Genomic DNA, 27,629 nt, shown 5'->3' on the forward strand with positions numbered 1-27,629 from the left:
TATAACCAAAGTCAACTGTATATATGTAACACATTGTTGAAGGTGACAATAATTTTTCTTGAACACAGAACAATGTATCACTCTTACAACTTAGCAAGGGTTATTCATTCAAATATTGTTTAGGTGACCCAATGTCTGAAGAAATTTTTCCCTTCTTTTAAATCGTGAAATAAAACAATATCTTTCCTCCACAACTCATATACTGCTTTAATCTAGACGATGCAATAAAACTTAAGCAGTCTTTTGTGATTTACTGGGTAAATGTAGCAATATAGGGCAACATTATAATACTTATGATGTGGGTGAGAAAAAAAAATCCTATATAAATATATGTGATGGTTAAATCTTGATGTAAACACATACACAACTAGAATCATTCATAGTATTTCCCATGGACTACTAAAACTTTCCAAGATGTACACACTGACAAACAATTGTCTCTGACTTACTGTCCTATTTAAATCTTGATCTTAATGAAAAACTTGGAACATTTTGAAACAAGGGAAACAACCCAAACAGTGAAAGTATTACTAAACTAATGATATGAGGCAAGATGACAAAAAGCTGATGATTGACTAAATAGCTGTCATGTATGTAAAAAAAGAAAACTAGCTGATCATGTATGTCACATAGCAATAAATAAGCTGATGATTCACTAAATATTCTGATATCAAAAATCATAATAAAGAAAAAAGAGTTGATGATTGACTTAATAGCTATCATGTTTGCAGTATAAAGTAAAAAGAGTTGATGATTACTAGATAGCTATGATGTATTTGTATAAAGTAAAAAGAGCATGATAGCTTAAAACATATTCTGTTATCAAAAATCAAAATAAAGTAAAAGAGTAAATGATTGTCTAGATAGCTATGATGTATGAGTATAAAGTAAAAAGAGCTAATGACAGCTTAATATTCTGCTATCAAAATCAAAATAAAGTAAAAAGAGTTGATGATTGACTAGGTAGCTATCATGTATGTAGTTATAAGTAAAAAGAGTTGATGATAGACTAGGTAGCTATCATGTATGTAGTTATAAGTAAAAAGAGCTGATGATTGACTAAGTAGCTATCATGTATGTAGTTATAAGTAAAAAGAGCTGATGATTGACTAAGTAGCTATCATGTATGTAGTTATAAGTAAAAAGAGCTGATGATAGACTAGGTAGCTATCATGTATGTAGTTATAAGTAAAAAGAGTTGAAGACTGGCTAGGTAGCTATCATGTATGTAGTTATAAGTAAAAAGAGTTGATGATTGACTAAGTAGCTATCATGTATGTAGTTATAAGTAAAAAGAGTTGAAGACTGGCTAGGTAGCTATCATGTATGTAGTTATAAGTAAAAAGAGTTGATGATTGACTAAGTAGCTATCATGTATGTAGTTATAAGTAAAAAGAGCTGATGATTGACTAGGTAGCTATCATGTATGTAGTTATAAGTAACCAGGTGCTCTGCAGGGTGCAGCTTTATACGACCGCAGAGGTCGAGCCCTGAACAGTTGGGGCAGGTATGGACAAAACATTTAAGCGTGATACAGCTCTGAATTTGGATTGTGATCAAATTTTTGACATTATATGGGTTTTTTACACAAAACAAATGTCAAGCCACTCCATCATCATCATCATCTCAATTCAAATTTTAAATGGACTTTGCAACCATAAACACTCATTTAAATATATCAGAAAATTATAAAAATAGAAAATGACATGATAGTCATGTCTGGCAAATGTCCAACATACATTATCTAAAACCATTTTAGATAAGATAAGGAAAAAAAGCTTCACCAGCAACATTTTATATTGGCAAATTTCCAATGAAGTTATTTACATAAAGTTATTGGCAAATAAAAATAGAAAATGACATCATAGTCATGTCTGGCAAATTTCCAACATATATTATCAACTACTATTCTATACAAAGAAAGATAGCTCCAATTGAAAATTAATTGCTATTGCACAATATTGTGCAATTAGATATTTCTTGCTATTGTGCAATACTGTGCAATTGAAAATTTCTTGCTATTGCACAATACTTGATATGGAATCCTGATTTGGACCAACTTGAAAACTGGACCCATAATCAAAAATCAAAGTACATGTTTAGATAAAGCATATCAAATAAGCCGAAGAATTTAATTTTTGTTAAAATCAAACTTAATTTAATTTGGACCCTTTGGACCTTAATGTAGACCAATTTGAAAACTGGACCAAAAATTAAGAATCTACATACACAATTAGATTTGGCATATCAAAGAACCCATTTATTCAATTTTTGATGAAATCAAACAAAGTTTAATTTTGGACCCCCATTTTGGACCAACTTGAAAACTAGGCCAATAATTAAAATTCTAAGTACATTTTTAAATTCAGCATATCAAAGAACCCCAAGGATTCAATTTTTGTTAAAATCAAACTAAGTTTAATTTTGGACCCTTTGGACCTTAATGTAGACCAATTTGAAAACGGGACCAAAAATTAAGAATCTACATACATAGTTAGAATCGGCATATCAAAGAACCCCAATTATTCAATTTTTGATGAAATCACACAAAGTTCAATTTTGGACCCGTTGGGCCCCTTATTCCTAAACTGTTGGGACCAAAACTCCCAAAATCAAACCCAACCTTCCTTTTATGGTCATAAACCTTGTGTTTAAATTTCATAGATTTCTAATTACTTATACTAAAGTTATGGTGCAAAAACCAAGAATAATGCTTATTTGGGCCCTTTTTTGGCCCTTAATTCCTAAACTGTTGAAACCAAAACTCCCAAAGACAATCCCAACCGTCCTTTTGTGGTCATAAACCTTGTGTCAAAATTTCATAGATTTCTATTCACTTAAACTAAAGTTATAGTGCGAAAACCAAGAAAATGCTTATTTGGGCCCTTTTTGGCCCCTTATTCCTAAAATGTTGGGACCAAAACCCCCAAAACCAATCCTAACCTTCCTTTTGTGGTCATAAACCTTGTGTTAAAATTTCATTGATTTCTATTCACTTTTACTAAAGTTAGAGTGCGAAAACTAAAAGTAGTCGGACGACGACGACGACAATGCAGGATGACGACGCCAACGTGATAGCAATATACGACCAAAAAATTAAAATTTTTGCGGCCGTATAAAAAGAGCTGATGATTGACTAGGTAGCTATAATGTATGTAGTTATATAAGTAAAAAGAGCTAATAATTGACTAGGTAGCTATAATGTATGTAGTTATAAGTAAAAAGAGCTGACGATTGACTAGGTAGCTATAATGTATGTAGTTATATAAATAAAAAGAGCTGATGATTGACTAGGTAGCTATCATGTATGTAGTTATAAGTAAAAAGAGCTGATGATAGACTAGGTAGCTATCATGTATGCAGTTATAAGTAAAAAGAGCTGATGATAGACTAGGTAGCTATCATGTATGTAGTTATAAGTAAAAAGAGTTGATGATTGGCTAGGTAGCTATAATGTATGTAGTTATATAAGTAAAAAGAGCTGATGATTGACTAGGTAGCTATCATGTATGTAGTTATAAGTAAAAAGAGCTGATGATAGACTAGGTAGCTATCATGTATGCAGTTATAAGTAAAAAGAGTTGATGATTGGCTAGGTAGCTATCATGTATGTAGTTATAAGTAAAAAGAGCTGATGATTGACTAAGTAGCTATCATGTATGTAGTTATAAGTAAAAAGAGCTGATAATTGACTAGGTAGCTATTATGTATGTAGTTATAAGTAAAAAGAGCTGATGATAGACTAGGTAGCTATCATGTATGTAGTTATAAGTAAAAAGAGCTGATGATTGACTAGGTAGCTATAATGTATGTAGTTATATAAGTAAAAAGAGCTAATAATTGACTAGGTAGCTATAATGTATGTAGTTATAAGTAAAAAGAGCTGACGATTGACTAGGTAGCTATAATGTATGTAGTTATATAAATAAAAAGAGCTGATGATTGACTAGGTAGCTATCATGTATGTAGTTATAAGTAAAAAGAGCTGATGATAGACTAGGTAGCTATCATGTATGCAGTTATAAGTAAAAAGAGTTGATGATTGGCTAGGTAGCTATAATGTATGTAGTTATATAAGTAAAAAGAGCTGATGATTGACTAGGTAGCTATCATGTATGTAGTTATAAGTAAAAAGAGCTGATGATAGACTAGGTAGCTATCATGTATGCAGTTATAAGTAAAAAGAGTTGATGATTGGCTAGGTAGCTATCATGTATGTAGTTATAAGTAAAAAGAGCTGATGATTGACTAAGTAGCTATCATGTATGTAGTTATAAGTAAAAAGAGCTGATAATTGACTAGGTAGCTATTATGTATGTAGTTATAAGTAAAAAGAGCTGATGATAGACTAGGTAGCTATCATGTATGTAGTTATAAGTAAAAAGAGCTGATGATTGACTAGGTAGCTATAATGTATGTAGTTATAAGTAAAAAGAGCTGATGATAGACTAGGTAGCTATCATGTATGCAGTTATAAGTAAAAAGAGTTGATGATTGACTAGGTAGCTATCATGTATGTAGTTATAAGTAAAAAGAGTTGATGATTGACTAAGTAGCTATCATGTATGTAGTTATAAGTTAAAAGAGCTGATAATTGACTAGGTAGCTATTATGTATGTAGTTATAAGTAAAAAGAGCTGATGATTGAATAGGTAGCTATCATGTATGTAGTTTTAAGTAAAAAGAGTTGATGATTGACTAGGTAGCTATCATGTATGTAGTTATAAGTAAAAAGAGCTGATGATAGACTAGGTAGCTATCATGTATGCAGTTATAAGTAAAAAGAGTTGATGATTGACTAGGTAGCTATCATGTATGTAGTTATAAGTAAAAAGAGTTGATGATTGACTAAGTAGCTATCATGTATGTAGTTATAAGTAAAAAGAGCTGATAATTGACTAGGTAGCTATTATGTATGTAGTTATAAGTAAAAAGAGCTGATGATTGAATAGGTAGCTATCATGTATGTAGTTTAAAGTAAAAAGAGTTGATGATTGACTAGGTAGCTATCATGTATGTAGTTATGAAGTAAAAAGAGTTGATGATAGACTAGGTAGCTATCATGTATGTAGTTATGAAGTAAAAAGAGCTGATGATAGACTAAATAGCTTTCAGATTTCTAGTATAAAGTAAAACCAGCTGATGTTAGTTAAGACAGCTAGCTTTGTTGTATCTTCACCTTCCCCTTCAGATTTTTCACTATCGCCTTCTTGCTTTTCACTTTCTCCTTCTGGTTTTTCAGCATCATCCGATTCTTTCTTTTCATCACTTTTACTGACTGCAACGGTCTCTCCTTCTGTTGTGGTTCCATCTGTGATTTAAAGGATCAAAATTCGTCTTATTATTCTAATCCAATTATGTTATAGAGAATCCTCATTGAAGTGGATTCATGATTGATACCAACATAAATCAAAGTCTGTGAGGATGATATTTACCAAGATTAAGAAATCATTTGACTGACCAGTTTGTAAGATATATGATTTGATACCCAAACCTAAAATGCATTTCATGAATGCATTGAACACATTAAATCTGCACCAATCCTTTCAGGTTTTTCAGTTAGTGTGTAAAACACATGTCTACCTTTTCTTATTTTGATCAAGCAGAAAACATTTGGATTTCATAAAAAAACGATTTGTTTTTAAAATTACCATTTACCATAGGTCATCAATCAAGTACCTAGATATTAAGAAATGTTAACATGTTCCAATTAATAGCTTGGGCATACCGTGGATTCATTTACTTTTCGGGGTACCATTAATTTTCATGGATTAAGGAAAATTTGCTTTTAGCAGTCTGTAAACATTTCGTTGAATTTGTGGTTCCCTTCTACCAATGAAATCCTCAAAACTTGGTATTCAGTCAATATAAATAAAATTCCCAGTATGAGAGGAAATGTAAAAATTTACAGACCAATTACCTGGATATATATACATGACAAAAAAATAGATACAAGATAAATGTAACATTTTGGCAATTAATACTTTCAACATACAAGATCAATTGTATCCTGGACATTATGGAAACTTATTATTATTCTCTTTTACAACAAATCAATTTGAAATTTGATTGAAATTAATTTTCTCAAACTGTTACATCCTAGCAACTGCATTCCCATCTATCAAATAGAAGTTCGTTCACAATAATCCTTAATTCTTTAGTCAATATTATGGTTACAATTATTAATTTATATTATACGATCATGTGGATATAGTACACAATCAAAAGTATTTCAATTAATGTATAAATCTTGATATTTATAATATCAACACTGGCTAAAACCATAAATAGCATATATACAAACAATATAAGTGGAGAAAATACATATAAAAGTGAAATGCAGGTGCATATATATAAATTATAAGAAAGTGAAGAAAAATAGTGCTGTAGGAAAGAAGATGCTGATATTAACAACAACAGAAGGGTATAAAAGCATGAGGTGTCTGTTGATATCACAGTCTGAATGGGTTAACTTTTTGTATATAAAATAATACAAAAAGTCAATACTGCCATCTTTTGTTTAGTTCAATCAGTCCACTTACATTTCTCTAGCTAAGGCAATTTCAGTTCAGAATTTTTTAGGAATATGACAGCATTCTTCTACTTGCATATTGAATAAAACTTTGGATTTTATTTTGAACCTGATTTACTTTACAAATTTGACTTAAATAACATTCCTGTTGCTGTCAAAAAAAACCATAGTAATAAATTTTAAACAGCTCATTTTGGAACACCTTAATCATGTTGATAGTTTAAACATTCATTCATAGTCGGCCTCCATATTTGCATCTTTTGTGGTCTAACAATTATAAAAAGTTGTGTAATGGTGGGTGCTATAGAAAGCCGCAAGAGTTGATTATACAAGCAAGGGACTTATATCAAGCAAAGGGAGATAATTTTTAAGCAGGGGAGGTAATAATGATCTTACCATCATCAGAATCTTTTTTCTCATCATCTTCTAAATATAGCAACAGAACATGTTATTCTAGGTACTAAACTTTAATAAGAGGTTCAAATGAATTGAAAGTATCCTTATGATAAATCTCACTATGAAAGTGCCAAGATCTCAAAATAAAAAGAGTTGAAAGTTTAATAAGTCATTATTTTAATATGAATAAAATTTACCAGAAAGTTTTCACTATTCTATTACAACCATGAAATATGAAATGAATGTTTTATATGAAAAAGATGGGAATTAAAAGATTTTAAACTATTACCATTTTTGACACACATTTTGTGAAATCTCAAAATATATTTCTTTAATTAAGTAAATTCCCATTAAATGTAAATAACAAAAATATTTAATAAGGGTGTATGTTATAAAAGGATTACAATTTTAAATATTATACAAGATGTTAGGGACGACATCAAAAGTTCAATGAAGGATAAAAAACTTAATTCACATAGTTTTTTCACTGACTCCCCCACCCCCCTCTTAACTTAATTTTGAAAAAATTGATTGACCCATATGGATATATGTAAAAATCAATGTCGGATAACCAAATCTTGCAGCAGTTCAACCCCCCACCCCCAAACTATTTGAATTAAGTTTTAATATCTTACATTGATCTTTTGATGTCATCCCTTATGGTGATAAGAATTTATAATCATGCATATTGATTCATCATACCTGTGAAAGTTATATAGTAAGCTTATGTAATATATGTATACATATGACTATTATACTGGCATGCATTCAAATCAGGCAACTTTTCTACATGATAATGTATCTTTACAAAACAAACTTTACACAATGTATTCTAAATTAATATATATTTATTTGACTGCTTATTCAGTTTCTATAGGTACTGTGGATTCATTAATTTTTGTGGATAATGGAAAACTTGTGTGTTCAAGGATAATGGAAAACTTGTATGTTCAAGGATATTTAATTTTATGGTTTTGCTGAGGTCTGCATGCATGCAGATCAAAAATTTGTCATTCGTTGAACATTTAATTTTGTGGTTTGCCTGTACCCATGAAATCGATGAAAATTGGTTTTCAACGACTAATAATGATTCCACAGTAAAATTTTAGAAATCCCATTTCTTTTCAAACAAGAGCAATCTTTTATAATTTTTCTGGGTTCAGAAATAAATCAACAGGAGAGGGGTTAGAAGGACTTTTATTATTATATTATTTCCTATAATTGTCCAGGCTATCTGTCAAACTGCCAAGAAATTTTAATAGATTAGTGCCTTCCTCTCTACCGTAACCACATACACAATATAAGGATTGTGTAACAATACTAAAGTAAACTAACCATGCACAATGATATAAAATGTATGAACAAGGTTGGTGTGTAAAACATGTATTTATGTTTTATGAGATGAATTTTAAGGTTTTTGAATTTCACTTCAAATATTTTAATTTTATCCAAAGATGTGTATAATATTAATGCAGAGCTCAGGTTTTTTTAAAATAAAAAATCAAATTATACATGCACCATGTACAAATATCCTTTATACAAAATATAAAAGGAGTATGTTCGATAAGGTCCTAAAATGGCCCCCTTTTTTAGCGTAAATTTCAAATTTGGATTTATTTACCAATATCCCGATAAATTATAGCTAACACATTGACTAGATAGGATATAAGCCATTTTATTGAAAATTACACGTTTCTGCGTTTCATTATGACGTCACAAGTTGTACTCTTCTTGATTTTTCACGAAAAAATCAATGAAAATGGGTAAATTTCCATAGATTATTGGACAGGAAACATATAGCGCATAAGTCAACAACAAAGATCTTTTAAAATAATGTTTGTGAAGGCATTTCACATGTCTTATTTGAATATTAAGCTTGTCTACGTCTGCGCTCTATGTTTCCTGGTCCTTTATTTGGTTGAAATCCAGCTGATTCTGTCAAATTTTTCAAAAAAATCATTTATCTTGACCTTTTTGGAATGTAAAAATCAACGTGTTAGAATTAAACTTAAACTTAAAAGTTCTGTTTAACTTTCTCACATGTCTTTAAGGCAACTTAAAGCATTTATTGTCTTGTAACTATGAACTTTATAATTGGGGCCAAATATGGCCCTTACGGAACTTACTCCTTTCATTGAGTAAATGTACAGATGTCTGGGACTTCAAGTGAAAAAAACCTAATCAAATATATACATTATATCTGTGTTAAATAACCAATATAAATGTTAGTGATAGGGTTGTGAACTTTGTTTAGTGGATTGGGATTTGTTAAGTGATAGAGTTGTATATTTTAGGTAAAGAGTTTTTACTGTCAATTAGGAATTTGGTAAGATGATATGATACTAAAGGAAAGTGACAACTAATCTATAGTGCTACAATGCTAAATAGATGCTATTGAAACATGCAAGTGGTAGTCATGGATACCTTCTGGTATATCTTGTTCTTCCTCCTCAGCTTGTTCCTCTAACATAGCTAATTCTGAACACAAAATACACAATTAACACATATACACACAAGTTAATCTACACAGTACACTTAGGACTACAAACAGTGTTAAAAGACTGAGCTTTGAACACACACAGACTCAGCCAGTACATGACTATTTCTATTCTACTGCCTTCAGGTACAGTCAGGATATTCATATCAAAGATACCCCTCAAAAAGTCTAAAACTAATTGATATTTCAGAAATTTCCGATGTTTTTAAAAGTTAGATGATTTTCTATGATGAGTTTATTTTCAACACAAGAGTGCACATGCTGAAATGTCTCGCCTTCTTTACTTATCATTGATATTATGTTGATAGACCTAAATATAAAGCTTTATTACAACTGTCACATAAACTCAACATTAACCAAAGAAAACGAAACATTGATCAATGAACCATAAAATGAGGTCAAGGTCAGATGAACCATGCCAGGCAGACATGTACAGCTAACAATTCTTCAATACAACAAATATAGTTGACTTATTGCTTATAAATTAAGAAAAACAGACCAAAACACAAACACTTAACACTTAGCAATGGACCGTGAAAATGAGGTCAAGGTCAAATAAAACCTGCGTAACAGACATATAAATCATAAAATATTTCCATACACCAAATATAGTTGACTAATGCATAAAGTATTAGAAAAATAGACCAAAACTCAAAAACTTAACTTTGACCACTGAACCATGAAAATGAGGTCAAGGTCAGATGACACCTGTCAGCTAGACATGTACACCTTACAATCATTCCATACACCAAATATAGTAGACCTATTGCATATAGTATAAGAAAAACAGACCAAAACACAAAAACTTAACTATAACCACTGAACCATGAAAATGAGGTCAAGGTCAGATGACACCTGCCAGTTGGACATGTACACCTTACAGTCCTTCCATACACCCAATATACTAAACCTATTGCTTATAGTATCTGAGATATGGACTTGACCACCAAAACTTAACCTTGTTCACTGATCCATGAAATGAGGTCGAGGTCAAGTGAAAACTGTCTGAGGACCTTGCAAGGTACGCACATACCAAATATAGTTATCCAATTACTTATAATAAGAGAGAATTTAACATTACAAAAAATCTTAACTTTTTTTTCAAGTAGTCACTGAACCATGAAAATGAGGTCAAGGACATTGGACATGTGACTGACGGAAAGTTCGTAACATGAGGCATCTATATACAAAGTATGAAGCATCCAGGTCTTCTACCTTCTAAAATATAAAGCTTTTAAGAAGTTAGCTAACGCCGCCGCCGCCGGATCACTATCCCTATGTTGAGCTTTCTGCAACAAAAGTTGCAGGCTCGACAAAAAATGAATTATACTTAAAATATAATCCAAATGTAAAGAGTTCAAGTGGCAAACACTAATGTCATTCATGTCCTAATTCTAAGAAATGCACTAAAGTTCTCTTCACATAACTAACAATAACAAAATCAAATAACAGAACAAATAACCAAATAATTAAAAGAATAAAGTTGACCAGCAAAAACCATCTGTATGTCATTCACTCAAGATAAAATTATTCAATAACAAGACTTCTTTATGCTTTCTTCTAACTAATTACTGACAACTATTTTAAAATGATGATTTTTGCTGGTGACTGTCTAAGAACAACTCAAATAGAAACCAAAAGTCAGCTAACTCCTGACCTAATGTAAATGTTGTCATCGATTCTCTTTCTGCTCTAGCTTTCTCTTCTGCTGCTACGGCTATTAATGGTCAAAAAGAACCGCAAAGGTCAATAAAATTGGATATAACTTATTACCCACGTACCAAAATGTTAATGTTATAATCTAACACCAATCCTTAAGCAAATCCTTAAAAAAATAAAATTCCTTACTACTATCCCAGAATAAAGTTAAATATATATAACTATATACCACTCTCCAAGGTAAATATAATAAGAGGTAAAATTACCTACCAACAACATTAGGTTTAGGTTTGTCTTGTACAGGACCAACTATTCACAATCACAATAATTAGAGAACAATTAGGCTGATTTCTTTAAGGTGAAACTATTTAACAATTACCATCAAACAAAACATTTCAATACTTTAACCAAGACCTGTGTTTTTTCAGCCAAACATATCTTAGTTTCATGCAAGACACAAGACATTACAATTTGTACACTTAAAACTTTTCTACACCAAATTAGAACTATAACTGATCATACAATAAGTGTTAAACACAAGATTTCTTAATGGTTTACCTTCAGCTTCTCTAGCAGCTTGTTCAGCCTCCATTTGTTCTTTCATTTTCAGTTTTACAGTAGTAATAGCAGTTTCTGTAGCATCCTCTTTAGTTTTCTCTAGAAATCTTTTCTTTTCTTCATCTAAATGAGGCTGAATTATGGCATCCATATCTAAAACCTATAACAGAAAGTCAGAAACAATGTTCAACTATGATTAAAACATGTTTTTGACCCAAAAATTGACTCCATAACTTCAGAATCTTTGAGATACATCTTCATTAATTAATTGACATAAATATTAAATGTAAAATACTGAAAAAGGAATTAATTGATAAAATTTCATAAAGTTGCTCATTTATATTACTATCTACAATATAGAATTGCAAAATTCTAATCAAACCATCTAAAATAGAAAAAAACAATATGCCAAAAAATAAACAAACCTTTGCCCCATATTTAGTGGCAAGAAGATGACATAATGTTGTTTTTCCTGACAGAGGTGGTCCCATGACAGAGAGTTTACATGGTGGCCGTGGCTGAGGTGGCAGTAGGTATGGCCGTGGATTCTTCATGAACTTAGATATGGCATCAATACTTGACAAACAGTAAATCTTATCCAGGAAACTGTAAATACATAAAATTACAATTTATTCAATTTAGGTAACTTTTTGCATGTATCTAAACATACATTTTATTATCTATTGATTGTACAATTAGATTAGATATACGAACCCTTCACATGTATTTACATATATTTATAACAGATGCTGGTCTATCATTAGATATGTGAACCCTTTAATAACAAATTGATTATCATTTATAACCTACATTACTGAAAATAACAGTACACACAGTATGTGGTTAGGGCTTTGCTCATTGTTGAAAGCCTTTGGTGCCCTAAAGCTGTTAATTTCAGTGTCATTTTGTCTCTTGTGAAGAGTTGCTTCATTGACAATAATACTGTATCTTCTTTTTTATATACACAAGAGAGAAGTCAACAATCAGTACAAATTCTAAGGTTTTTGGTAATTCGCCTAAACACAGGTATAAAACAACAGAAGAAAGAACATAGATAAATTATGTATGAAAGAAACAGTCTGATCTTAAACTTACAGACATATTTAGTTTTAAGCATTGCATTATACCTGACACAAAACTCGGGTTTTCCTGGTATAATATTTCCATCATGTAAGGCGACAGGACAATTTTTCATCCATCTGCTGCGACGCCACCTGAATCGAGGAGCAACCATTCTCTTTGGACCAAGAAGTCTCATTAACTCATCAGCCTCAATATCCTCTGGGACATCCTCCTCATCTGGGTCAATCAGTCTCATTGGTACTGCAGCTGGTCTCAGGACAAAACAATTCAACCGTGTCATTAATTGCTAAAACATTAAAGAAAGAATAATAAATCAAAGCTCTTACATAATGATGTTTTTGTTTTTATGTAAGGATTACCAACTGTAAAAGAGGAATGGGTATTCTAATTTGAAAGATACCAATTCATGGTTTTTCATTGGCAATTTAAAATTTTTATACATTATAAACAAGTTAAAAGCAGAAAATAAGCACTTTTAAGTACCTTTATTTGTGGATTACAATTTTCTTGGGTCTTGAGACAAAAAAAAAATTCTTGAAGATTTGTTAATTAAGTCATATAACAAATTAGTGGAATGACTTTGTTTTGTTGGGTCTAATATGCCATGAAAAGAAGAGCTTTGTGAATGAAAAATAATTGATTAAAAGTTCTGATATTTCCTACATACTTTGAATAGAACTGTCTGTGCCTGATTTCCATCCATTTCAATTAGAAACTGCTGATCATGGTCTGCCATGTAATCCTAAAACACAAAACACATAGTCAAACATACAATAACTGATTCTGTCTATAAATAACCCAATTATATTTACCTTATTTTGATATAATTGCTTTAAGTACTCTTATTTTCTTATTTCAAATGTACTACTTAAAAAGTTGTGCATTAAATATTTTCTTTTGTGTTACGATTACAAAATTGTAAAATCTACTGCAAATTTACATGTACTGACTTATGAAATAAGCAGAGACTACTGAAATTTTAGGTGTCAGTGCTCTTAAATCTAGTACATAATTTGTCTAAACTTTCTTGAATCGAGTCACTGATTTTTGTAGACAAACTCATGTCTGGCATACAAAATTTGAAGTCTGTTATTTATGATCAGTTTAGCTGTGACACTCTTCACATATACTATATACAATTTCACAATAAAATTTTTAATTATTTACTGACCTCTAGTAATCTCAGCATGTTAGTTTTATATTTGCGTATATTATCCCCCACTTTATTGGGAAGATCTTCTGGTCTTCGTACAAGTCTCTCTAATGTTTCTGGGGGCAGTTCTTCAACCATCTCTTCTTCCTAGGATTAAGAAAGAATTTCAATGTTTTATGCTGTTTAAAGATTCTAATCTCAATTTAAATTAAAACAAACCAAAAAGCAAAATATTTTTTACATTTGAGAAATGCATGCCTACATCATTATCTTTTAATTTATTAATAAAATTATTTGAAATTAATACATGTAATGTATACACACATTATAAATCAATCTTGTGCTTTATGTAAGAAATTCTATCAATAACAATAGAGCAGTCAAAGTCTGCTGGAAATCAGATGTGTAGCAGGCAATTTGAAGTTGAAAAAAATACCAAGTTACTTCTGTAACAAGAATAACATTTGAGCTTTTTTTTAACTAATTTATCTCCCTTTTTCTGTCCTGGGTCCCTCTAATTTGTTTATTTTTTCTACTTTACCTCCAAACCAGCCTCTTCTTCCTCTTCTGCCTCCTCCTCTTCTTCTTCTCCTTCTTCCTCTGTGGTAGGCTGGAAATTAAGAGGAGTTTCCATTTCAAAATGTCAATACAATCAAATAGTTAAATTTTGTACTGACTAGCGTTTTTAATGACTAAATCAGTTAAAATCTTTCACATCAACTAATCAAATCAATTGAAATAGACACTTAAGTGTTTAAAAAGTGTCCAAAAACTTTCGTTAAATGAACCTGAAATTTGAGGCCAAAGTCGGCCCTTACCGGACCTACTCCTTTTGATTTATAAAATAAGAAGTCCACATTAAAAGTATAATTACCTGTTTAGTTGGTTTTTCAGGTGCATACACTTCCTTAATGTAAGTTATACCCGTTAACGGGTCAACCTTCTGTCCAGTTCTTCTCTCTTCTAAATCTTTATCTGGTATCTTTGAAGATAAAATTTACATAATATTGATTTATTTCATAAACATTAACAAAATGAATAATAACTGTGTAGTTTAGACATGTATATCATTATTATATATATCTTAAATTCATGAAGTGAAATGAAGTTCAACAAAATTAAATGAAGAGAACATAAAAAGAGATGAGGGGTATATGTCCTGCAATCTTAAGGACAAAATAACAAAAAGACATCTATACATGATAGCTATATATATAGACGTCAACATACCGTCTTGAACAATAGACATGTTTATACAAAATATCTAACCAGTGTTCTCCCCAGGCCGTTTTAGCGTCGCGGTACCGCGACGCTATATTTTTTCACCGTGATGCTATACATAATTCCCGCGACGCTATAATTATTTTGAAGATGCTATTTTACTTGTCCTCAATTTTGAACTTTCATCTATTAATATCGATTATGATCATAAAAATTATATCACCTTTAATTGTAATCCCTTTAAGTCGGACACTGAAGGCAATTAAGAGATTAAATAGCTAGGTGTTAATTGCCCTCAGGGTGATAACTGTTTTGAAACGAATATCCCAAGCTGACATTTGTGACATGACTAATACCACGTGTCTGCAATCACCAATTTCGACATAGAAAAATGCAATCACAAAACAATTCGAAATCTACGTTTTGTATTACGAAATTTCAAAGATTGAAACGATTTTTATTTTTTTCTAAAAGGTCGTTTATTTGTGCATCTCTCCAAAAATTACTTTCTTTCTCTTCGGGTAATACGAGAGCGAGAATTTTGGTTTAGAGCTAAACTAAGTTTAATACTTCTTTAAAAAGTTATCATAATTGGCTTAAGTTTATGTTTAATCCATTTAATGCATTAAAAGCGTCTTATTCATGCACAATCTATTGTCAAACAATGTTTATTCTCGGACTCATTTTCGTAAATTTTTCTACGGCCGCCATTGCACATTTTTGTGTAAACTGCGGATCGGAACCGGACCAGATATGACAAAAATCCGCATTTTCACGATAATGACAACAGATGGACAGTAGACAGAAAAAATATACCAAGAGAGAAAACTACGCATTAACAGACTATTTGTTAGATAACTTTGTTAAAAATACATATCATTTTGATGTAAAGATAAGAAACAACTGGGACTAATTCATTGAGTGCCATGAAACAATGAATTTCATAAACATGATAAAAAAAAGTTTTTAAATTGATTTTTTTTTTGCTACTTTTGCTACTTTATCTTTACTTGATATAATATAAAAAATAGTTAATTTTGTGTACTAGATATTTAGTTTTGTATATAAACAGGTTGATCTATAATGAACCATTCATTCATTTGACTTATTGTTGGGTAACTGAAACCACATATTTATTTTTATTTGGCACAAGAGGAAAAAAATAATTCTGTAACTATAAATGAATAAAGAAAACATAAACTGAAACAACTGTTTTTGTGGTTATAGTTTAATTGTATTCTCAGTTATGAATTGAACAATCTAAACTAAAACATATAAAGGAAATAGAGTATCAACGCGACGCGACAAACGACATTAAAAAAATAGAGGTATTTTTTTTACGCAAAATGTGATGCTATCCAAAATTTCTGGGGAGAACACTGCTAACATTATGGGTCAAAAGTCTTCATGTGGTGAACAGATAGACAGAAACAATGAACAATTTGTCATCAACACGTTATTTGTCAAAGTCTACTTTTCAAGTTCATACTCACTTTAATATTAATTATAAAATCTGGTTTGAGTTTCCAGTTCTTTATTAGTTCTAGCTGATCCTTTATACTCATATTATCTTCTGACAGAGATGGGAAATCATCTAAAACATAACCTGAAAAACAAAATTAGACCTATTATATATATAATTAATATCATGTCTTTCCCTTTCATTTCAGTAAGTACCAATTATCAGGTTGTCTGCATGTTGATATTGAAAAATATTAGCTAGGAGTCACAATATGGCGCTTTTTGTTGAGTTACATGTAGCGCAGCAAACTAGATAAAAATGCCTTCATATTGTGTTAGGGTCAAACTTATCAACTTCGGTTCAACATTATGAGGTCACTGATATGTCCAGGTCAAAGTAAATTAAGCCTAGTCAACGTATTTGATGTCACAAAGCCATAATATGCAATTCTATTAAGAGCTGAGAAGAGTGATATAGACAGTGAGTCTGCTAATAAGAAACTTCTCTTTAGTTATCATTATAAGACCAGTCTAAATAAGTACTAATTAATTCTTGCATATGGTCTAATTAATCCTATATTTTATCTTGTACTTTTAAACATAAGTCTTTTACTATCGCGTGGAATAAAAAAGAGGCTTAAAAATATTCATGTTACATAAACAGCTACAATCTGTCGTTACACTTAAAATTTAACTATTGGACAAGCTGTCAAATATCCAGCAACATCTGTTAATGGTGTTGTCTCTACAAATATCTATCAGAAACTCAGTCAGAAAAGCATGGTTGGCATCTAAAACTAATTTAATAAGTCCAATCTACCCAGAATTACATGAGTGAACAATTGATCATGTGACACAAATCAGAACGAGGTTGATCCTTTTCATAAGCACATTGGAACTAATTTTGTGGGAAAATTTAATCGAATTATGGATTTAATTCTATGATGTGTCAGGAAATTGTATTTTAATTTGGATTTATGTGATTATAGAAAAACCGATATCATAAAAATATAGTTGGAAATTATAAATTAAAGATAATTTCTCTGTTTTTGATTTCGAAAAATCGAGGGCACGTGTTTTCCCAGAATGGCGGAGGAATTTACGATAGAACCTATCCAAGTACAAACGACCCACTACTAATGACAGTACATTTAGTAATGAAGTCTTAAATTCAAATGGGAAATAAATGTTGTAATATCATGTGTATATAAAGGATATATATTTTACAAATACTATTGGAATAGATGCAGTTGTACATAATATTATATCAAAACAGTGGAAATTTTACCATGCTTTTACACTATGTGAATTGGAGTTCAATTTGTTATGACTGAATTATGATAAAAGTACAGAAACCTGAACTCTAAAGCTCATGTGATTCTGGGTAAATTGGACTTATTAAATTAACAAATTAAACAAAACTTACCTAAGTTGAAGTTTGATGTTAATTTGGTAAGGTCCAATCTCCCAGAATAACATGCCTGCCCGTGATTGTGTTTATGCCCTCCCAGTGGATGTGAATTTCAGTTTCCTGACTTTTCCTCTGAAGTCTGATTTGTGTCACGTGATCAATTGTTCACTCATGTTATTCTGGGAAATTGAACCTTACCAAATTAACATCAAACTTCAACTTAGGTAAGTTTTGTTTAATTTGTTAATTTTTCATTATTGCAATACATGGGAGTAATGTTCAACTATTTCTACTGCTAATAACTCCATTTTTGAAGCCCGATCCTTCCTCGAGTGACATGTATTTTATAATGGAACCAGTTCTTACCATGATGTGCTACTTCAGGGGAGTTAACTTTCTCTTCTATCATTTTAATCACCATATCCTCCGACACTGCCTCACCACGGTTTAATATTTCTGCACACTTTTTACCAGACTCTGTTTCCATTTCAATTGCTCTTAGTATTATTTCAGTAGCTGAAAAAATTTATCAGATTTATCAAAAATATTTTTGTTATTCAAATTTCAAATTGTCAGTGTGATTTTTTATTTTATACTTTTGACCCAAGTTGAAAGACCATTCATTTTTATTACAGATTTCTTTTTCATAACTGTTGATTCATCCATTTTATTTATTTGAAAACATTGCATGGCAACCATTAGAATATTAATTGATTTCTCTTTTACTGATTATCATCGCTGAAAATTCTGACCCAAACAAAAAAAACATAAAACTGTTTCCGATTCCTTACAAAGAATATCAAAATATGAATCAAATATACAAATGTACATGTAACAAGTTGTTAATTGCTTTGTGATTACATTTTCTTAACGAAACACTAGACTAAAACATACCGCAAATCCGATTATATGGCGCAAAATCTATAAAGTAGTTACTTTTTCCTTGATGTTTAAAACTAGAACTGATCTGTAAACCCTGACAACATTGATAATAAAAACAAACGCACTGAAAAATTTCCCATGCATTGATTGTCACATAACTTACGATTAATTAGTTCACATTTCCACTCTGCAGCTAAACGTCTTACAAGGCTGGTCTTCCCAGCTCCTGGTTTACCAATCACAATAAAACATGTAGGCTTGGAATGTAGAAACCTTAATGCAGTCTGCAAATTAAGATGTACCTTTAATTGATTTGTTTATAATATTGATAATATATATCTATATTGTTTTAGTGATCAATATTCATCTGCCAGCTGTGCCATTCATGCGTCCATAGACATTATTGTGAGAATCTGGATTTCGTTCAAAGCGGGTCTGTTTTCTGACTCTGGTCCCTACTTTAAACAAATATTCCAATGGCAGATGTAGAAAATTTACAAAATAAATGATGTTTGGCACGCAATTTGGAAAGGAATATGACGTTTTTAACACAATACATGGATTACAAATTTACTTCAAACAATTCATCATGTGCTAATGAAGTAACACACTTATTTTGCGGAAACTTACTTAGAATGATTTGATGTACGCTATTGAGTTTTGCGGACGTGTCAAGTTGAAATGATAACATAATATGCAACAAACTTAAGTCAATGCTTGTCACCCTTCGATCAGCAAAAAAACAATACTGCAACCCCAGATCTCGAATTTTTGCTTTAAATAAAACACTGATATATTCAAGGAAACTCAACTGAACGTATCAGTAATATAAATGTGCAATCCTAACAAGTTTCAGCTGAAGCAACAGTATCATCTAATGGGTTAAACTTGGCATAACATTTACTTAAATAAGACAGTTTAAGCTAAGAGATTTAACAACAGAATTGTTGATTGGTTTATGGCTGTTTAATGTGTGTGGCAAATATAAATGTAACTGAGATGTGAACCATACTTTGTTTTGTGCTAGCTTTTAACGTAATTTGTATTCACATTAAACATTAAGACTTGATATTTTTTGCCTGTAGTAAATCAATTTGATATTACTGTGTTGTGATTGCCTACTTCACTCTCACCTCATTTTCATTATAAGGATCCATCTCCAGTTCTGTATTTTTTATAAGATCCTCTGGAAGCTCAAATGGTGTCTTGCTCCCTGGTTCTGACACACTTACTGCCCGTAACATCATAGGTTTTTCACCCTGGCCTTCCTCTGTGGCCTAAAACAAATAATTATGTATTACACTTATATGCGGACAAAGTTTTCATTTTTAGTAGGAAATTCAATAATAACAAAAATCAAACATGATAAATACACTGTCTAATGAATCCATAATTGGTTCATATTTTTTTTTACTTCAGTTACTTACATTTTAGCTTAAGTAATTTGACCAAAAGTGGCAGAATAATAAGAAGTGATGGCGCCACCAAACTGAGAAAGCAGAAGATATTGGTATCTTTTTAAAATGAAAATTGTACATGCAATACTTTAATATTTACAAGTGATACAATCCAGTGTCAACAGCGACACCTACAGAATACAGAACAGAGACTGGTGCTTATTTAACATCCAATTTTAAAGCAAACAAAATGTGTTCCCTTGCCCATCTGGGGAGACTCAATTGAATGAATCAGGTAAGGCAGCTGTTACAATTAGTTAAATAAATGACTCCTGACATGGTATTTATGTCTCTTTCACTTAAGGTATGAATTATATCTTGTTAATGATTCTCTAATAAAATAGGGTTGGACATGGCATTGTTACATACTTTAAATAGGTGTACTTAAATAATCTATATGACAATTAAATAATAGACTACTTTACATAGCACTACTAAATAAGGCCTAAATTAGAATATTGTTTGTTTGCCCTTTTCCGACCCTATGTTTTGAAACAGGGTAGGTAGGTAGGTAAAATATTTTATTTTTTTCCCAAAAAAAATAACTTGGCTCGGTATATTTTTTTTCATGGGTAGGCAGGTAGGTATAATATTTTATTTTATAGATACAAAATCTGCATGTCATTTTTGTCTATTTTGCTTTTGCTAATAAGTTTCTGGGACTACGCTTCAAAAAAAAGTATCATGTAGAATGTGAAGTTAATTCATATGCACTACTATTTTGTTTTCAAATATCAAAATATAGAGCTGTGCCGCATATTTTCAACGTTTAAATATGCCTGGAACTTTGAAGAGTTTTAGATTGCACTAATATTCTGTACTACGTACCTTGTACGCTTACCTCTACCTAAAGGTTTTCTGTAAGAGATAACTTTGTCCTGGTAAAATATGTCCAGGCAGACATACATTACTAGTAAAAAAGTCCCTAGAGTGTTTAAATTTCCGTGTGTGCCTATGTTTCTAATAAAAATGGTACAAGACTTAAACTCAATTGTCACATAGTTTACATCGCATTTATAAATGATCTGTATGGAAAACTTGGGCGATTTTACTGCCAAATATTCTCCACTTCACAGGCTTTTGTCACCTTTGGTTCATATCAGATATAAATAATATAGCAATGCTGGTCGAAGGCATCGTTAACATAATCTTCCTGATCTACGGATCACAAAAGGCCATCCCTACATAGAATACAACGTCCGTTTACACAAAATACTACGGTTTGTACGGTTTTAAACGAACTTTTTTGTAAATGAACCCTGCTCTTCAAGTATAAAAATACAGAGTTAACGTACGTCATATCAAGATTTCAAAGCGTTCAACATCGATTTCAAACAAATGCTTTGAAATTCTAAATGCAAGTGTTCATGTCAAACGCTCACGTGATACCAAACGGACTAGACCTTTCACGATAAAGATAAAACCAGAGGATTCCGGTAAAAAAGTTTTGAGCGGGAAATACAAATAAAAGATTTTTGGTAGGAACGAAAAAATAAAATAAAATAAAGTCTTGCTGATAAATACAAATAAAAGATTTTCAGGTGGAACAAATTTTAAGGGTCGGTCGGTAAAGGGCAAACAAACAATATTTTAATTTAAGCCTAAAAGTAAAGGCTAAGTAAAGACTAAAGGTAAAAAATAGAAAGTATTTCAATATTCACAAAACAAGATATACAAAAAGGAGCAAAAGATAGTGTATTATGTTAAAATGGCAAAACCCATGGGACACCAGTGATAAGGGAAGAAGATATTATTCCTTTCAACAAAATGTATAAAATACAGTTCCAAAAACAAACTATCAACTGAAATGTATCGGATATCAACTAGTTTAAGAACAGGATATTGTAATTTAAACTTATACAAATCAATGATATGCCCAGCACTCAACGACAAATGCAGCGGTGGACAAAAAGAAACAGTTCACCATATAATCTACTGTATTGTGAAAATTATGAGGAGGCTAGAGAGAAACTCCGCTCTGCACTCTACTTCATACTCATAGCATCAAAACTAACACTTGAATCAGAAGTATTATTAGTAACAACAGAAAATGAAAATTACAAACATCACATAGAAGATATTCAACATTTGTTAGGGGTCTTTATTAAATAAATAGTGTGGGTTCGTGGTCTAGTGGTTAAGGCCGATGGCTACAGTGCTGAAGGTCCCGAGTTCGATTCTCACACGAGACGTCAAATTTTTAGTACATCAGTAGGATGATTTTCACCCTCCCACACACATCTCTGGTATCCAGACCGGAGTTTAAACTAGATTGGATACTTCGGGGGGCCTCGGTAGGTCAAAGTTGTTCCCAGCTTGACCTGGAGATCAATTTTCTGAAATCTCTTTGGGTTGTCTGCTCCCGCCGGTGGTTTTCTCCGAGTACTTCGGCTTCCTCAAACATATTAACAGACTTCCCGATGTCCTACACGCTCCCTTGGACGGTGTTGGGTGGGGATTGTTCTGGTGGTGGGATAATATTGTAAAGGACACATCTCCATTAAAGGAGTGTACATGGATCCGCTGTACCCTTGCAGTCAATCAAGGGGTGCGTCTTAACAGGCGGAATATCGAAGTTCATTCATACATACAATGATAGTTAACCCTTTCAGTGCCAGGAAAAAATCCGCAATTTTCCGTTTACTGCCAAGCTTGTTTTTTTCTAAAGTACACAAGAATATTTGCCGTCAGTGACGTTAACAATAACGTCGCGTCATAAGATTTTGAGTAAAAAGGTACGACGTCTTTCAGTGATTGATTGACAATTTTGAGACCTCTTGCTTCTCTATGCGTAGAAATATTATTTCTTTTTTCGGTAATACTTTTATGAAAAATTATTTTTAAAAATTCGATGGGCAAAAGTAAGTTAAGGGAGACGGATTTATATAAGTTTTTTTCACACTTGTTTCCGAATCCCTTATTCAAATTTTATGTAACATTGTAATATATATAATGTATTTTTTCATTAATAAATACTGTTTAAACTAAAAGTAAGTTTCGTTTGTTTTTTTTTTAGTTGAAAGAGATGGTTCCTAGTGTTCAAATAAACAGTGGATAGTTGTTTCATTGGCAATCATTACACATTTCCTTATTTTTATAATTCATACTGATACAAAATTTAACAACTTTCGGATAGTTATTGAAAATGGAAGAATTATAGTTACGCATTTTCTTTATCAAGATACCATTACTATGGCTCAAATGTTCAAAAGTAAAGAAGAAAAATAATTGCAAACACGAAGAGTAATCTTTGCAATTGAAAAGTAACAAATTAATGATTGAAAAGGGATACGCTGTTGAAACTGAAACTAGTCTCCCTTTTTCTCCGCCTGCTTTTATCTTTTCCAAACAATTTATAAAAACATCAATGAGAATTGAAAGATTCGAAACTATTAAAACATTACTACATAAAAAACTATTGGAAAAAGTAGAATTTGCCTCTATACACCTCTATACACCGGCTTAAAAAAAATGACCCCAGCAACATTTGCAAGCACAGTCACTTATAATGCAGTCATAGACAATTGAAACTTTTTCACTTGAGTTGATGCGTTTCTTTTGTTGTGGAGTATAATTATTTTCTGCCTGTAATTTTACTATTTGTCAAATTCTTTCAACTTTGATACTAATAAAACATTTTCTGATAGTACATTATTTACTTTGTATTGAATATATTTTGCTCGTTCGAATAATAAATTGATGTTCAAATTTGCAAGATCTCCGAAAAAAATGCCTAGTGAATTAGGCTCGATCTACCTTGATTACCTTCAATTATGATTACTGAATATTCTTTTGTAACATAATATTTTAATTACAATTAAATTAATCTTGGTGAATCACACATAGAACCGGCTAATATTCAAAAATTTTAAGAACAGCCTGCAAACGAAAAGCAACTGATATTTTATTTAAACGACCTTCAAAAATAATTTCCAGAGCCCCAAAAGACTTTCAACTCAGTAGGTAAAATTCCGGTCCAAAGCCCGGACGAAGGAGACAAGAGAAAAAAATCATTTACGAAGTAGTTGATATATCAATAAACAGCTGCGCCATGAGCGCATGATACGCCCGACGTCTTGTGTGGAAGTTTTATGCAATAATCATAAATAGTTCTGAGGAAGTTTTAAGCAATAACCATTTATTGTTTTTGAGACACGGCGGGACATGTGAACCCCCCCCCCCCACCCTGTTTTTTTTTTTACAAATATCACTAAAATAAAATTTTTAATCAAACCAAAAAGTATACAGATCTTTAAATTAGTATAACAAAGAAGTGTGTACAGTTTCAAGCAATAATCATAAATTGTTTTTGAGATACGGCACGACATGTAAAAAAAAACCCTCCCCTTTTTTACAAAATACTCAATAACTCTAAAATAAAATTTTGAGTCATCACCAAAAAGTATACAGATCTTTAGATTAATATAACAAAAAAGTGTGTAAAGTTTTAAGCAATAATCATAAATCGTTTTTGAGATACAGCACGACATGTAAAAAAACCCTCCCCCTTTTTTACAAAATACTCAATAACTCAAAAATGAAATTTTGAATCATCACCAAAAAGTATACAGATCTTTAGATTAATATAACAAAGAAGTGTGTAAAGTTTTGAGCAATAATCATAAATCGTTTTTGAGATACGGCGCGACATGTAAAAAAAACCTCCCCCTTTTTTATAAAATACTCAAAAACTCAAAAATGAAATTTTGAATCATCACCAAAAAGTATACAGATATTAAGATTAATATAACTAAGAAGTGTGTAAAGTTTTAAGCAATAATCAAGAAACAATTTTGAGATACGGTGCGACATGTGAAAAAAAACACACCCCTGTTTTAGTTACAAAGTGCCGTAACTCAAAAAGTTTAAATCTTATTTTCACCAAAAAGTATACAGATCATTTGACCATCATAAGAAACAACTATATTAAGTTTCATGAAATTTGGATAAGTCGTTCTCAAGTTACGGTGCGACATGTTTACGCCGGACAGACGGACAGACGGACGGACGGACGGACAGACGGACGGACGGACAGACGGACGGACGGACACCGGACATTTGTATACCATAATACGTCCCGTCAAAATTTTGACGGGCGTATAAAAATAGATACAAAAATTAGATACATTCAAAATATTGGCGAAATTAGATGATTTTTTTTTATTTGCGCAAATGATTCCTATATTTTTTCAATGGATTGGCGCAGAAGTAGCATTGGCGCAAATAAGTTCATTTTTGGCGCAAAAAGATATCGCCCGATTTAATGTTTGACGTCATGTAAAAATATATCGGTTGACGTCATATTGCTCGTGAATCAAATATGGCCGACTCCAGTGATTCAGAGGAGTTTTCAGACGGGGAGAGTGATGGTGATTTTGAAGTTTTAAGCGGTAGCTCAGAATCTGAAGATGAGATGAATGATGTTCCAATGAATGCCAATCCTTGGTTTCGAGTTAGACCGCCGGAAATCGACTTCTTACACGACCAAAGATTTGTAGAGAACAGTGGCCCTCAGAATGTCCCTGCTGCTGACGCTAAACCTATTGACTACTTTGACACTTGATTTTCTACGACATATTGTCAGAGAGACAAACAGGTAATATTTACAATTAATTGTTGCGTTATATGTTACATTTCACATATAAAAATAGTCCATAAGTTTACTCAGTACGATATATTAATGCACACGTTGCGATTAAGAACACATTTGCCTTATTTTTTCCTACCATTGCCCAGTCGTTTCAACACATAATATAATATTATTAATAATTTATAAACTATAGATATATGATTTTGCTGCTTCTATACACTAAGCACAAGGAAATAAATTATAATTATTATAAAATGTAAAGACTGGTCGGCTGGGATTCAGAATAATAAGCCAGAGAAAGGGGACATTTCTTCCTGCGCAATGTAAACTTCTGAACTAGTACAAAGCAGGGGAAATCTTTTACGTTAGTATTATTATGTTCTCGTCCTAAATATACACATTAATTTGACGCTGGACGTTAAACAAAAAAGCACTAAAAATTACCTAATGGGCTACGCGCATTCGTGAATTACCAATTTATTAGGTCACGCGTTGAGAATTGTAAAATGTACTAATTCTTAGATTATTTTTACTATTTGTATATTTCATATCAATTATACTGTGATTTTATTTACAGGTATGCACAAGAGTTCATCACTAGTCGGCAGAGGATAAGAAGATTTTCGCGTCTTCATTCCTGGTTTAAAGTTGGTGCTGTAACTTTAGATGAGATGAAAGGATTTATATCAGTAATACTTAACATGAGCCTCATACGTAAACCATCCATTACAGAATATTGGAACACCAAATTTCAAAGCCAGGATACTGTTTGGTTTCGTAACATGTTTTCTAGAAATCGATTTCAGAGCATTTTAAAAATTTTTCATATCGTAGATAATACTACAATACCGAATCGGATCGACGATAATTATTCACCCACATCAAAATTTCAGTGCTTCGTTGATCTTTTTAATCAACAGTCGAAACAACATTATATTCCAAAACAGAACCTAAGTATTGACGAAAGCTTAATCGCATCTAAAGGCCGGTCATCAATAATACAATATATTCCTTCAAAAGCGGCGAAATTTGGAGTCAAACTTTGGGTATTAGCCGAGGCCGTCAGTGGCTATATTTGTCAAATCAGTGTTTACAAAGGCAAACAATATGACCCAACACCACAAGGAATGTTACAGGGTGCTTACGTAGTCAACAAACTGTTAGATGCCGCAGGATTGTTAAACAAAGCTTATCATTTATTTACTGACAGTTTTTTCTCCTCAATTAATCTGGCTAAAGAGCTTTTAGCAAAAGGAACATTGTTTACTGGAACATTACGCGCTAATCGGCAAATGCCAAACACAATAAAGAATCCTGTTTTGCAGGAAAAGGAAAGCATTTATATTAGACAAGGAAGAATTCTGTTATGTGCATATAAAGAACGGAATGGTCGAAAACCAGTTAGAATCATATCCTCTTTTTCTATAGCAGCACAAGAAAATGATAAACCGGCTATGATTTGCTCGTATAATAAATTTATGGGGGGCGTAGATTTGGCTGACATGATGACAGAAAGTTACAATGATGGACGAAAAACGTTAAAGGTTTGGAAAAAGGTTGTTTTTAATCTTATGCACCGTATGGTAATCAATGCATACATTATTTATAAAGAAAACACTTCCGATAATCCGAAATTGTCGAGATTATCCTTCACACAAAGGCTTATAGAGGATCTCGCTAAAGATCACATGGTGCTAAGAAACGAAAACCAAGACGACAATAGACAAAA

At 31.7% G+C, this 27,629-nt stretch overlaps 1 protein-coding gene across 23 annotated transcripts in view; it reads right to left on the reverse strand.

Annotated features, from left to right (window-relative positions):
• LOC143048550 (adenylate kinase 9-like) overlaps positions 1-27,629 on the reverse strand; it is a 53,332-nt gene that overhangs the window by 24,259 nt on the left and 1,444 nt on the right. For 17 of the 23 annotated variants that reach the window (XM_076222295.1, XM_076222290.1, XM_076222293.1 and 14 more), the window contains exons 2-15: positions 19,987-20,130; positions 19,017-19,137; positions 18,338-18,487; positions 16,593-16,705; positions 14,753-14,860; positions 14,420-14,488; positions 13,897-14,025; positions 13,393-13,467; positions 12,770-13,011; positions 12,068-12,248; positions 11,643-11,802; positions 9,353-9,406; positions 6,929-6,958; positions 5,180-5,311 (exon numbers count right to left, since the gene is read on the reverse strand). In XM_076222295.1, the coding sequence (XP_076078410.1) occupies positions 5,180-5,311; positions 6,929-6,958; positions 9,353-9,406; positions 11,643-11,802; positions 12,068-12,248; positions 12,770-13,011; positions 13,393-13,467; positions 13,897-14,025; positions 14,420-14,488; positions 14,753-14,860; positions 16,593-16,705; positions 18,338-18,487; positions 19,017-19,137; positions 19,987-20,130 (1,708 nt within the window). Of the gene's footprint in view, positions 1-5,179; positions 5,312-6,928; positions 6,959-9,352; positions 9,407-11,082; positions 11,143-11,642; positions 11,803-12,067; positions 12,249-12,769; positions 13,012-13,392; positions 13,468-13,896; positions 14,026-14,419; positions 14,489-14,752; positions 14,861-16,592; positions 16,706-18,337; positions 18,488-19,016; positions 19,138-19,986; positions 20,131-27,629 lie in introns of all 23 variants that reach the window. The other 6 variants (XM_076222281.1, XM_076222291.1, XM_076222286.1 and 3 more) reach the window with 6 other exon arrangements.

Source organism: Mytilus galloprovincialis, chromosome 10, assembly GCF_965363235.1.
Source record: "Mytilus galloprovincialis chromosome 10, xbMytGall1.hap1.1, whole genome shotgun sequence".
Taxonomy (NCBI): Eukaryota; Metazoa; Mollusca; class Bivalvia; order Mytilida; family Mytilidae; genus Mytilus; species Mytilus galloprovincialis.